The 12,704-nt window shown below is 41.8% G+C and overlaps 1 protein-coding gene across 13 annotated transcripts in view; it reads left to right on the top strand.

Moving 5' to 3' along the window:
* The window catches only part of fcho2 (FCH and mu domain containing endocytic adaptor 2), a 45,947-nt gene extending 35,869 nt beyond the window's left edge, over positions 1-10,078 (top strand). For all 13 annotated transcript variants that reach the window (XM_087144030.1, XM_087144029.1, XM_087144031.1 and 10 more), the window contains 5 exons: positions 515-670; positions 1,081-1,213; positions 3,105-3,307; positions 3,840-4,069; positions 4,460-10,078. In XM_087144030.1, coding sequence (XP_087000156.1) covers positions 515-670; positions 1,081-1,213; positions 3,105-3,307; positions 3,840-4,069; positions 4,460-4,482 — 745 coding nt within the window. In that variant the 3' untranslated portion in view covers positions 4,483-10,078. The remainder of the gene's footprint in view (positions 1-514; positions 671-1,080; positions 1,214-3,104; positions 3,308-3,839; positions 4,070-4,459) is intronic.
* The last annotated feature ends 2,626 nt before the right edge of the window (positions 10,079-12,704 follow it).

The following is a 12,704-nucleotide window of genomic DNA, read 5'->3' as shown; positions in this document are numbered from 1 at the left end:
GATAAATGTATTCCTTATTCTTTGCTGGCACTTGTAAAAATGTGTATTTTAGGATTGATGCAGTCTCATTTAAAATTCTAACTGGAGGGTGTGTCTTCTGTGCTTTCAACTTGTACTTGGGTCTTTCCATGAGGTTGGGGCACAATTTTGAAGGTGTCCTTGTTACATGTGTACCGTAAAAATGAACAGCTATTTCCCTGCATGTGGATTCCAAATTATACATATTGCAAGGCTGAATACAGAGGTGTGTATTATTTTTACAGAGTAAATGACCTACTCTACAGGTCATGACAGGTGGTAAAAGCTATCCAAGTAACAAGGACACTGTCACAAATTGTGCCCCACCCTCATGGAATGAACCACTTTCCAAACCCTGAAGAGCTACAATCCTTGCAACAAGTGAAGAACATTTTAGGAGACTTGACTGCTGTTATTTGCAGCCACTTGAGTGACCCTAGCCCTCCACGATTCAACTCATTTTTCCAATTTCTTCCTTTTTCCCGCCATTGTCCAGGTGTATGGTGAAGATCACTGGCGATCTGATGCTGTCATTCCCGGCAGGCATTATCCAGGCCCTGACCAGTAACCCTTCGCCTGCAGTACTCAGCTTCAAAGTCAAGAATTCGGACCGGCTGGAACAGGTGCTACCCAACAAACAGCTCATAACCAAGTAAGAAGGTCTGCCCAAGTGAGAACAAGCGACCCAAGTCCAAAGAGGACAGTGTTAGACCAATTCTGTTTTATTTAATCTGGCCCAGTCACATTTGGAATTAGCATGTGGAACGTGAGGAAGCTGATCTCAATGAAAGTAACGCAACATGTTGATGTTTCCTGATTAAATATCTGAAGTAAATGCCTTGCTAGAAACCAGTTATTCAGTCAGTTTGAAAAATTGTTAGATTTACCAATGCTTTCAGTAATAATGTACTTATGCAGATGTTATTTATTAAAACTTCCATCAGTTTCATCAAGTTCAACCAATTTGTTACCTCAGTTAACAAACCATCAAGTTTTCTGACTGAATTTCATAGCCAATATGGACACCGTACTGAATGGAACTCTCCCACTTTCCTTCCACAGTGACTCTTCCCAAACTACATCCGATAGTCAAGCCTATTCCTTTAACATGAGTAACCTTGTAACGTTGCTAAAGAGACAGGCCGAGAAGAATGTAGCTGCATCCTACTTTAACGTAGACATCCTCAAATATCAGGTAGGAATCCCCCCTCCCCCCACGACTCCCAGATTCAGAGTAGTGCAGCCAAATTTCAGAATTTTTACCTGGGTGATTTTCAAGATTTTCCATTTTCTAAATTCTTCAAAACTTCATAACTTCATTTACCGGCCGTTTACACCCACATCAATGACTGTCTGGTGGCAACCTCCATTGACACCAAATATTGCAGCCAGGCCTGCCGCCAAGTAAAGAGAGCCCAGATTGTGCAGTTTTGCGTAATTTCCTTTGTTCCTTTTCAAATGCAGCCAGATTAACATGGAGCATGGTGCTGGAGCACTTTAGTCCCCACTGATAATCCACAGGCGCTGAATGCCGCAAGCAGTGGTATACTGTTTAAAACATACAGCACAGTAACTGTAGAAATAGTCCAGTGTATATGCAGCATTAGGAAAAATTACACCATGGAATATTGAAAACATCACAACATGTATCACAATGTAATACAGAAAGACCATTAGGAAAATTACACCGTGGAGTATTGAAAGCATCATAACACTTTTCACAATGTAATACAGAAAGATCAGATAATTAAAAAGAAATAAAAGTGTGATAGAAAGAAAAGGGGGAATGTGGAAACACCCCCCCCCAGCTCTAACAAATCCTGCTGTCAACACTCAATGAAAACCAACCTCAGGAATGTATTCAAGATTTTAAAAGTACATATGTACATATACATCTGAAAAGGTATATCCATATAAAAATTACGGTCACTGGCGAAAGAATCACACTTGTGTAGATTTTGTTTCAGCCACTGGAGTAGCCTCTGCATAAATGTTTCAACATTCGTAATGGCCTTAAGCTCCCCACCCAGCTTGTTCCAAATTGTAGCACCCCTGTAGCTGAATGATCTCTGACCCACAGTTGACACATCTTGGTGTATAAAAAGTGTTAGCCTGGTTGTTTCTTGTGTGGTGAGTATGAACCCTGTTGACCGGTATAAACAAGTCCTTCAAATATGAAGGGGCAGTATCATGGACAATATTGAACATTTGCAACTCTAATATCAGTAGGTAACCAGCCAAGTTCTTTAAAAAGTTGGACTGTACAGCTCTGCCTGGCATCCCTGACATCTAGTATACTTCTGGCATATCATTTCATCATTACATGGATTTTAAGTAATAATTCTTTCCTACAGTTGCCCCAGACAATACATCCATAGTCAATGTGTGGTTGCACTAGCCCTGTATAATAATTTTTGGTTAAGCATTTAGGCCTGCTGTCATTGTCCCAGTCTGTTTTCTGGCTCACATTCCAAAGCACCTTGTGTTACGAAAAAAAAGGAGTGCAACAAAATTAACACGTGAGAAACATTTGTCAGAGAAACTGTTGTGTGAAGCAGTAACCAGAAAACAATTCGATTTCAGTTCGTGAAATGAGCTTCGCATACCGTGCAGTGGGCATAGATCACTTTAGGGGACAGTTTGCATGTGTTGTATCTGTTGTAACACCCCTCTACTAAAAAGCCAGAAACAAATCGGGCTGTTTAGCATGCCAGCATGACAAAGTCTGACCCCAACTCAAAGCAAGGAGGCTGGGCACCCATTTGTCAAGTTGTGTACCCACAGACTCGCTGGACCCAGTGTCGTAATGCTGCTTTGTAGAAACAGAAACTATTGCACGTTTTCTTGCGTAGCTTCAAAATGCCGGTGGGGACCTGTCATGAGGAATGAACCTCACATGAAATTTGGTTTTGTAACCCATTGTCACCAAACAGATCTTTCTCATGCTAAGCAAATATGCTTGCTCGGCAGGTCCACAACAAGAAAAAAAAGTAAAGTTCAGTTTCTGTCAGTTCATTCTGTCCATATTGGGCCTCGACACTATGGATTCCATTTTTCAAACCCCCTCTTTCCCCTTTAAACTGCAGGTCAAAGTTGAGCCCGAAGGCCGGTCCACCCCGCTCCACCTCATCAGCTACTGGAAGTGCGAGCCCAGCACCACCGACGTACGGATAGACTACGCCTACAACTCGTCGGCCGTGGACCAGGCCGTGCCACTCAGCAACGTCACGTTGATTGTCCCTGTCGACGGTGGAGTGACGGTCATGCAGTCCAAGCCAGCTGCTACCTGGTAAGTTTGGAGATGTCAAGCCTGTCTTCATCCTCCTGCAGGCAAAAAGAGTAAACTTTTCAAACTGTGAAGCAACAACTGGTTACTTCACATGTGGGAAGGTTCAAAGGGGGCCATGGGTCTCTTTTTTAAATGCAAAGTTAACAAGAATCAACTTTTTAGACTATTTCAATGCGCTTTCTTCCCAAAATAATTAAAAGCCCCCAGATTTAGCCTCATCCGAATGGCCACAAAGCGGTGCAGATCCACATTGGCCCTGGATCCCCCTTTCCAAGTTACTCACTTTATCTGTGTACAGTCATCAAAGTCTCAACATGTGAACATCAGCAATGTTTACTGTGTGTGCAGTTAAGCATTCCTCTTGAAGTAGGCTAGCACAGAACCCCAAGATTGATGGTCAACTCGTCTTCCCAAATGACTTCCTCATTTGGTACATTTTCAGCATCAACAGTTCAATATCCACCTCTCAAATGAGTTTGCACTAACCCCCAGGCTTGCTCAGTGACTAGTCTTTTCCAAAATAATTCCACAGGTCAGCGGAAAGCAAACGAGCGCTGTGGAAGATCGGCGACATATCCCCCAACAGTGAAAGCGGGCTGTCCGGCTCCATCCGTGCCAAGTTTGAGCTGACGGAAGGCCCCAGCAAGCCAGCCACCTTGGCAGTGCAGTTTAGCAGTGACGGGACGACGTTATCTTCTCTGGACATTGAGCTGCTGACCACGTCCTACAGGCTATCACTGGTCAAGAAGCGATTCGCCACAGGTATGATAGGACAGTTGGCCTTCTTCAGAAGATTTGAGAAGGTCCCCCCCATATATTTTTCCTCCATTTCATGGCCTGTCTGGTTGCCTTACCGTGACATTTTTGTAGATTGGCGTGTCACACATGCTTTGTAATATTTGGACACACTGTTGGTGCAGGTTGTCAAATTCTTTATTCAGGGTGCCCAAAACCTTAAGGTCTTCCACTGATCATTTCACAGGAAAGTGATGCTTTAGAAACAGCCCTCTTAAGGTTAAATTTTCAGTAAGTGCATCTATGCTTTCTTCCCCTTAGGAACTTACTTCAGGCCGCACTTACGAGTTTCATAATGTCACAAAGACTCTTGGCCAGACATCCATTAACAGCGTGAATTTATGTCTGTCGTTGCAGGTAAATACTTGTCGGAGAGCTAACATCGAAGTAAATGCGCCTACTTCACAACTGCCTTGAGAAGACTTGAATTTCCAAGATGGCCAACACGACTTCCAAGCAGAGGTATCCAAACCTCAATCATCGTGTGGCCATCTCCACTCTTCCTCTGAGTAGCAGTAGAATTGTTGTCTTGTTCTAAATAGTGTCTTAGAGGTACATGTACCTTTTTTTAAGAGTTAGAAAACTCAAATGTAAAATCTAGTCAGATGTGGCACTTATGGGAAGGCGAAGTCATTTCTGCAAAAGGATGTGAAAAAGTTGGCATTGCGCTTAAAAAGAAGGCAAACTGGATTATTTTTGGATTTTTGTCATCGGATGTATGAGGAAAGAGAAGCCAATGCCAATACAGAGCGGAAAAATGTGAAAATTCAACTGGTCCTCGTGATATCCTTAACCTTACTGCTTTGTCATATTTAAACACAGTATGAACATGCGCCGTGTCCAGTTAGCAGCTGCCCTCCATAGGCCAAAATCGATCAAAAATACCGCAGGGCTGTGTGTTTTATCGGGTGTTACTCTAAATTTTGGCTGATTCCTTTTTTGGGGGGGGGGGAAGGGGGTATTACATCATACATGTAGTTGGTCCTTAATAATGAGTGTCCACATTCCACCACAGCTGAATTTAGGTGGCACTTCTGCAATCATAATCTTAAACAAAAAAAAAAAAAGATGATATTCACTGAAAGTTGGTAACTTGAAATTTCCCACTTGCAAGTAAATTTTAATTACTACACCAGTCACCCATTTACCACAAGAAGATTTACATTTTCAGAAGGGAAACAGTTTCAAAGCCGCCCAAATCTGTAATTCTTGTACGACTCATTGAAACATATTACCCTTTCCCCCAGGAAACTTTCATTGTGGAGCCGTATACTTTCATTTAGTCGTGTAACAATTTCCAGTGTCTCAAATACTCTACAAACAAAAGGCCACACCATTATCACAACATGCCTCAACCAGGATTTTTTTAAATCAATAATGTCATTCTTCAAAAGGTTTATTTTGTTTTTTAATATATGAGACATATCAGTGGAGCCTGCAAAATACTTAAAATATGAAGATTCTGAAATTGCATCAAGAAAAATACAATTGTAGATGAACAGTCTAATTTAATATTATAAACTTGTACATCTGTACTACTTGTGTAAATAGATGCAATGAATTGACGAGAAGTAGGATTACTTGGCAGAGAATAAAAAGCAAAATATTTTTGTATATACAGAAGAATTGACATGGGAGGCCTACGTATTTGGAATTATCCAAATCAGATATGGTATTTTTGAAATTAATGCTCAATACAAGAGCTCCAGTTAAGTCTTAAGATGGTGACTCCACAGTGCTAGAGAACAGGGCAAGAAGACCATTCAGAAGATGGTAGCGGTAATTCCACAAATGATTTTAGAGTAGCTCTAGTTGGTGAGTTCTTTAAAGTGGCACATGTTCCTGCGTATCTAATTATTACCTGAAGTTGTGCTGTGTTCTGGATGCTGCAACAGGTATCATAAGCTGTGTCCAATTCATCTGGCTGGGGCTCGGAGTAAACATGCATTCGTAGAAAGTACATGTATCCACGGCCGGTGGCTTCAACAAGCAAAGCCACAGTTTGTTTTTTGGGGGGACATGACTACAGGAGCTGTGAGCTCCTTGTGCAGTTTGCTCTGTGCGTGAAAAAGAGACATCGTTCTGTGGGGCCAACTTGGCGTTCGCAATTTGTTAGCGGGCGTATGTGGTGCACACTACGAGAGGAACACCAGTCTAGTCTTCACAAGTGTCCTGCAGGTCTCTCTTTTCGGTCACCAGTGGAAGAGTGCATCTGCACATGGTCCAAAGAGTGAGCTTAGTCAATTCCCTTGCTCACACAAGGGCCAACTTCCAAAAACTGCCTTGGAGCTGCAAAATACTGCCCAGCAATTTTCACTCAGCAGAAATGGGACCTCAGCTGAGGATGTGTCTTAAGCAGCATACATCTTGCACAGCAATTCCAGTGCTTTTTCCTGAGACACATTCTCTTCAGTGCTAATTTCTGTGTAAAATTGCTCTCCGTGGTTGATCCACAGCTTGGAATAACTCAAGAAGTAGCTCTGGAAGATTCTTTGTGTGTCGATGGTGGGCAAAACGAGGAACGGTTGATTGTTGCAAAGCGGGTCATGGGTTTCTCAACTTTCAGGGGGAAGGGGCACATGGCTTCCATCGTTTGGTTGCTTCATGTCAAGTGTTGTGCCTCTCTCAAGTGAAATGACCTCACTGAATCAATGAACAGCCGTGCATTGTGAGCTTACCAACCCGTAATTCCTGGTACAGGTACAGTGTATGTGTTGTTCTGATGGGAGAAGCCATTGTTACCCTCTGTACATGTGGTAAATGGAAAAACCCTCCCCTTCAGTTGATTTATTTGGCGGCTTTACTCCAGGCATTGTGAATGACTTGAAGAGGTAATGTTGTGTGAAGGCCCACTCTTGAATCCTTGAAAATTCTGCTTCACATTCCCTTTTCAACATTTTCTTGTCAATCGGTAACCTGATGGAGAACAAGGGTTAATTAAGTCCAGGTCAGCACCATAGTCAAGATGAGTACCTATAGTCATCCGAGTCCTCCAAGTAGACCTGAACTTAAGGTGGTACGGCAGGAGTCGAGCCTAAGCGCCAAGGCTATCGGTCATGTGCGTGGACGAGAGAGAGAGCAATTGGTAACTTGGCAGCGATGCCACATTTTGCTGACATGATGCATGGATATGCTTGTGAGGCCAAAATACGTGGCACTGGGGTGCAATTACACACAGAAATGGTTACGGCTACGTGTAATGGGGATATGACCTACCTTGCGTGTCCTGTTTCGTATGCACAAGTAGTTTTGCCAATCTGTAGAGGGTTTGCATGGCTGCCATCTTGCGGGCCAGTGCTTTTGTTCCACAGTGTATGCAAAAAAGGAGGTTGCCCTGTGGAGCAAAGCATCTGCCCTGCAAGATTGCTACCACCTCTGTTGGGTCTTTGCATGTGCTCCGGTGCAGGGCACCAGTAGCATTAAGTGTCGGCCTAGCCTCTCTCTCAGTCAGGCGTGAGGAGTTGCATTTGTACAGCTTCCTTAGTGACCACATGTCTTGATTTGATCATAGAGGATTTGAGTGTTGGAACGCACAGCTTGATGCAGATATGCTGGAAATGTACAGTTTTTAAAGTTACAAGATCAGCCTGGAGGTGGAGTCCTTGCGTTGTACTTTGGACATTTTCAGCATTGCTCTTCGACAGATATTTTGACCCCTCTCCAGTATCCGAAACCTGAATGCACAGATCACATGGTCTTGTTTTCCAGGCGTCGTTCCTACCGTGCACCTTTTATTTCACTGTGCTTCCTGAATTCGGAGGGCTCTGACAACTGGGGGCTTGACACAGTAATCCATCTGTTGCCATTCATTTTTCACACTCTTGAATGTCGAACCATCCCCTCCGTGTCATCGCTTGAGGTGCCTATCTAAAGCATCGAACGTTTAGCAATTGAAAGTGTCTGCAAATCAATTGAAAGTGTGACTCACCACCTAAATCAAATCCCGAGCATTTGTATTTCAAGATAGACATCTGTTAATAGCCATTGAAAGTATCCCCGTTAATCCTCAAGGGCCAACAGAGAGGTTCCAAGTGTACATGAATCATTGATGACGATACAGTCTGTATTAGGTGGCTGTGTACATCCTTTTTATGGAAGTAATTTATGATTTGATGTATCATTGAAATTATAGTAGTTATATATTTGATTCACATGTTTTATATGTGTATATATACTATATTGTAATGGAAAGTATGTTAAGTTTTCTAAGTTTTATGCTATAAAGGACAACTGTATAAAAATTGCAATGAAAAAAATTAATGTCTGTATCGCAGGTAAGCATGAATTTCGTGTCTTGAGCCATTAGAAGTTTCTGTAAGAAATGAAAAGGTTTTTCATTTGCTTTTTTGTAACCTAGTTCCCGTTTCCCGTATTTGATGCATTTTTCTGTTTTGCTATGCATACCACTTTACATAAGTACATACATGCATCTGACATCGAGCAGTTGATAAGTTCATGTTGTAACGTGCACATGTAGTTGATGTCACAAAAAATAAAACCTTTCTGGATTGGTCATGGACAGTACGACTTTCATTGAAATTGTGTGTTTTGGCGGTGTGATGCTCATCTTTAAACACTGAATGTGTGTCTCTTGGGTCTCCCATTGTGTGAAACTTGGACTACAAAATATCGCCGGTGCACTGCTAAAAACGGCGGGTGTGTTGCTCTACAGTGCCGACTGCGCGTGACGTCACACGTAACATCGTCTGTGAGCAGCTACATTTTTCTGCCTTGCTTGGATTATGAGGTTAAGGTTTTGAGAAATTTCGACATCGGTTAAGATGGTAATTTGTTAACCCTGACGGTCCTCAGTCCTCCGATTTCTGTATGATTTTACATACACCCCCCTGGTTTAGGGTTTAAAAAGTAGCCTGCGTTGGAAACTATTCAACCGGTAACATTCCTGCTCACCCCCAGCAATTTCTTGGTAATTCTTTCATCAGTTATCAGTAGTAGAGTACACGGGATTTGTTTCCAAGATACTTTATTTTTATCACGGAAGTCATCAATTTGATATCACACTGAAGTGGTTTTTTTTTTTAGAGTAAGCATCCATCATTTTTATTGTCTGATTGTGTTGTTAAATGGTTTGACTTGCTATGTAAACCCTATCCTTTGTGACATTTACCAGTGTTGTATTCGAGTCCATTACAAGTCCTTTCACAAGTCCAGTCGCAAGTCCCTCCACAAGGCCAGTCACAAATAACAGGGTGAACAATGACAAAAGAATGCTTTTTTCGCAGCTCATTTGAATAGCTTGGGAATTGGCTTAAGACTGAATGACTTGCGATGGACTTGCAGGGACTTGTGATGAACTCGGATATATGTAACACTGCTATATACACACGATTAAAAAGACCAACCCAGCAATTGTTATTAGGTGTAATTTAAACTTTTTACGATCGGACTTTCGCTGTTAATGCCTGTGGACCTTGCAAACAAATCAAAATATCCTTGTTTGTGGATGTCAAGTGCTGAACAATTTCACATGTATTGTTCGAATGGAAATAATACATTGTAAACTATATTTATTTTTGGATTAAATCGATGAGTGGTGTGCTGTATGAACTGGATAGATGTGTAAATTTCCATGGTCGAATGAAATTTGGGGTTATCAAAATGTTTATTTTGCTTATTGGAACAAGAAAATTTAATGTTTCTTTTTATGTGCATGTTTCCGACTGTAGGATCTTGGATCAAACAGTGTTGTGTATATGACGATTTTAGACGCTAGCTGTTCATTTGTACTAAAGTAATTGGCTTGAGACTAGTTCACGAGAAGAGCGACTGTTCGTGAGATAAATTAATTATTCACGAGGACGGTGTAATAATTTGTACGATGCAGGGCTGTCATTTTTAGACCAGGTGAGGTTCAAAAAGTGACAGGGTTTGTATATTAATGATAACTCTGTGCCTGTACAATATCTGTAGAGTTGCTAAAAGGATTATTAAATGCCGATCTTAAAAGCGAAATTACGCAAGTGGTTTTGATATACATTTTGTTGCACGGGTCGATGTATTTTATCCATGGTTGAAAAAGCAGGCTGGTTTTCAGCCTTTCCGTGGCGTGACAAACATTATTTTAAAAAGTGCCCAATTCAGACAATTGAGATTGTTGGTGAAACCACGGACCATTTACCCATCTTAACAGCCAAGAAATTATGGGGAGTAATGGGGCGGTTTATTACTTGGTTTGGGCTCAACATGAAACTGTTTCTCCGAGAGACCTACATTGGAATTCCGAGGGTACCAAAGTCTTTGGGACACGTTAGTGACAAGCTTCTTAACTTAGTGACCCAAAAATAGCAGTGACGGTAGAGGTGTCGGCCAGAAACGCCAAGAGAGTCCTGAGCGTGAAAATATCCCTGAGGAAAAGGAAATCTGCAGGTGACATGAATTAAGTTCAGGGGCGACCCCACAGCCGATTTTACAATACATTTTACCAAAAACATTTTGGGAAAAGGAATTATTTCTTCCGGTATGAAAATAAAGGCGCCATCGATCCCAAGTACGGTAATTGTAGGGAGAATTTGAGATCATCGATTGTTATTCGATTAACACCTCAATCACAAAAGCTCCCTGGTCATTTGAGCTTTATCTAATTTGGTACCACGGTACATTATGGCGAAAGACCCTTCAATTTCGTATATATACAAAAGATGTTATTCCAAAGAGCTACAGAAATATGGACTTCAATTCCGAGTTTGAAACACGAGAAATTTTGCTTTCATTGAGATCGTATAGTCTGTTCGGTTGTCCTTTGCAATTATTTCGTCTCTCGTAGCTGGTTGGGCTAGTGTTGAAATGGCGCATTCGTCTTCTGCCGTTCATTTTTAATGCGTGTGTCATCTATATGGAGTTTGAGGAAGCTGCGAAGGCCCTATGCCTTTCCAGCGGGGAGGAGAGTGAGGGATTAGGATGGTGAGTGTTCAACGTTGTTGCCAAATTTCTACTATGCGTGGAAACGAAACAAAGAACACTACTTTATTTCTTGCTTTTCCAAGAAAATCTAAATATTGCGTTCTTGTATATGATTCGTTTTAGTTTCCCTTGAAATAGAGTTCTTAGGTGGCGAAATTAGAGACCTGGCGACCGTATACTGTCACGAACGTTAGAGCGTATTTTTTATACGTATTTTGTCAATGAAGTTAATTTAAAAGAATGCATGCATATTTCCATGTGCAAAAATTTTCCTTGTGAAAGAAAGTGAATCTCCAAATCACGAGCATTACCAAATCAATGGAAACTGCACGACGTCATTCAAGTGTCAAAAAAGACGACATCTATCTTCACTACAAACTGAAAGTCAACAACGAAACTTGATCGTTTGACTAGCACTGCACCGTTTTGTGTATTAGGAAAAAAGATGGGATGAATCTGCAAAACTGGACAACATTAACAGAAAATCAAAGGTGTTGAATTTCCCGTTTTGAACGCTTCATCCCGTGCGATTACCCCCCTTATCGTCATTGTAGTATTTCCTGAAGCCTATCGCGTGGACCGTCTCGCAGACTAAGCAGGTGCCTTCCCCGTATCATATTTCAGACAATCTCCCCGCTAATTCGTTCTTTGCCTGCCGGCAATAGATGAGCGAGCTCTCATAGAAAGAGAGAAAAAAAGATGGGCGAGCTCTCGCTTGAGCGAACCCCTTTACGACTACCCGAGGATCCGCGACTTAGACCGAGTGGGTATAGAATGGCCTTCCCCGGCGTAAACTGGCGGATTATTATGAGTGGGTGTATACCTGGAGTGACAGCCGAGTTGTCAACGATGACAGTGCCGTTTGCGATTGTTTCCTCGGTGCGAAGATGCACAGATTGTGTTAACTTGAATGAGCGACGTAAAAGTGCGCCTTACACTTCCCTTGACGATAGTAGTACATCGGGTCTGTTCATACATCTCCGAACTTGTTTTCACTGAGTCCGGGTGGTGACTGACCTACTTCTTGTTGAAGATACATTTTCAGTTGTGATTTTGTTTTTAATATGTCAGGTCAGTGTCTCATGACAGGGATGTGTATGACTCTCTTCATAGAAACACCTTGCTTAAAAGACACACTTTTTCATAGTGACAATGAAAGCTTACGTATACTTAAAACCGTTGATAAAACATACTTCATGAAAAAAAAATGAACAGGCTCGTCGCTTAGGTTTTCTCGCGCCAATATTCACAAAACAATACAAGTCCACTTAAAGTTGGGACAGAGCACACTACCACCACACCTCTTGAGAGTGTAAGCCCCTATGTAGCCCTCACTCGCTCCGAAATATTTGGCCACGTTCGTATAATACACAATAGTTGGAAATCGGAACTCAAGTCACTTTTGCACTGTTCTTGCTGTCTGTGGTGTTTGTTGCTTTTTTGAAGCAGCTGCTATTGTCCTTCTGTTAATATTGTTGCAGGTTTGCTTGGAAATCGACCATTTTCTGCCTGCGATTGCTAGCCTAGGGTGATATGTCACAGTTGTTGATGTAATCGTTTGTACGTTTACACTGTTATCAAAAGTTGCTGCTATATACAGAAAGTGTCGCATGCAAATGGTGCTACCTGCTGCGTGTTTTGGATTTCCTTCTTCTTTTCAATCGTCCTCCCGTTGACAACT

Source organism: Acanthaster planci, linkage group LG12, assembly GCF_054643075.1.
Source record: "Acanthaster planci isolate LZ-2023a linkage group LG12, COTS_SCS, whole genome shotgun sequence".
In the NCBI taxonomy this organism is placed as follows: domain Eukaryota; kingdom Metazoa; phylum Echinodermata; class Asteroidea; order Valvatida; family Acanthasteridae; genus Acanthaster; species Acanthaster planci.
This window is presented reverse-complemented; position numbering and strand designations above follow the sequence as displayed.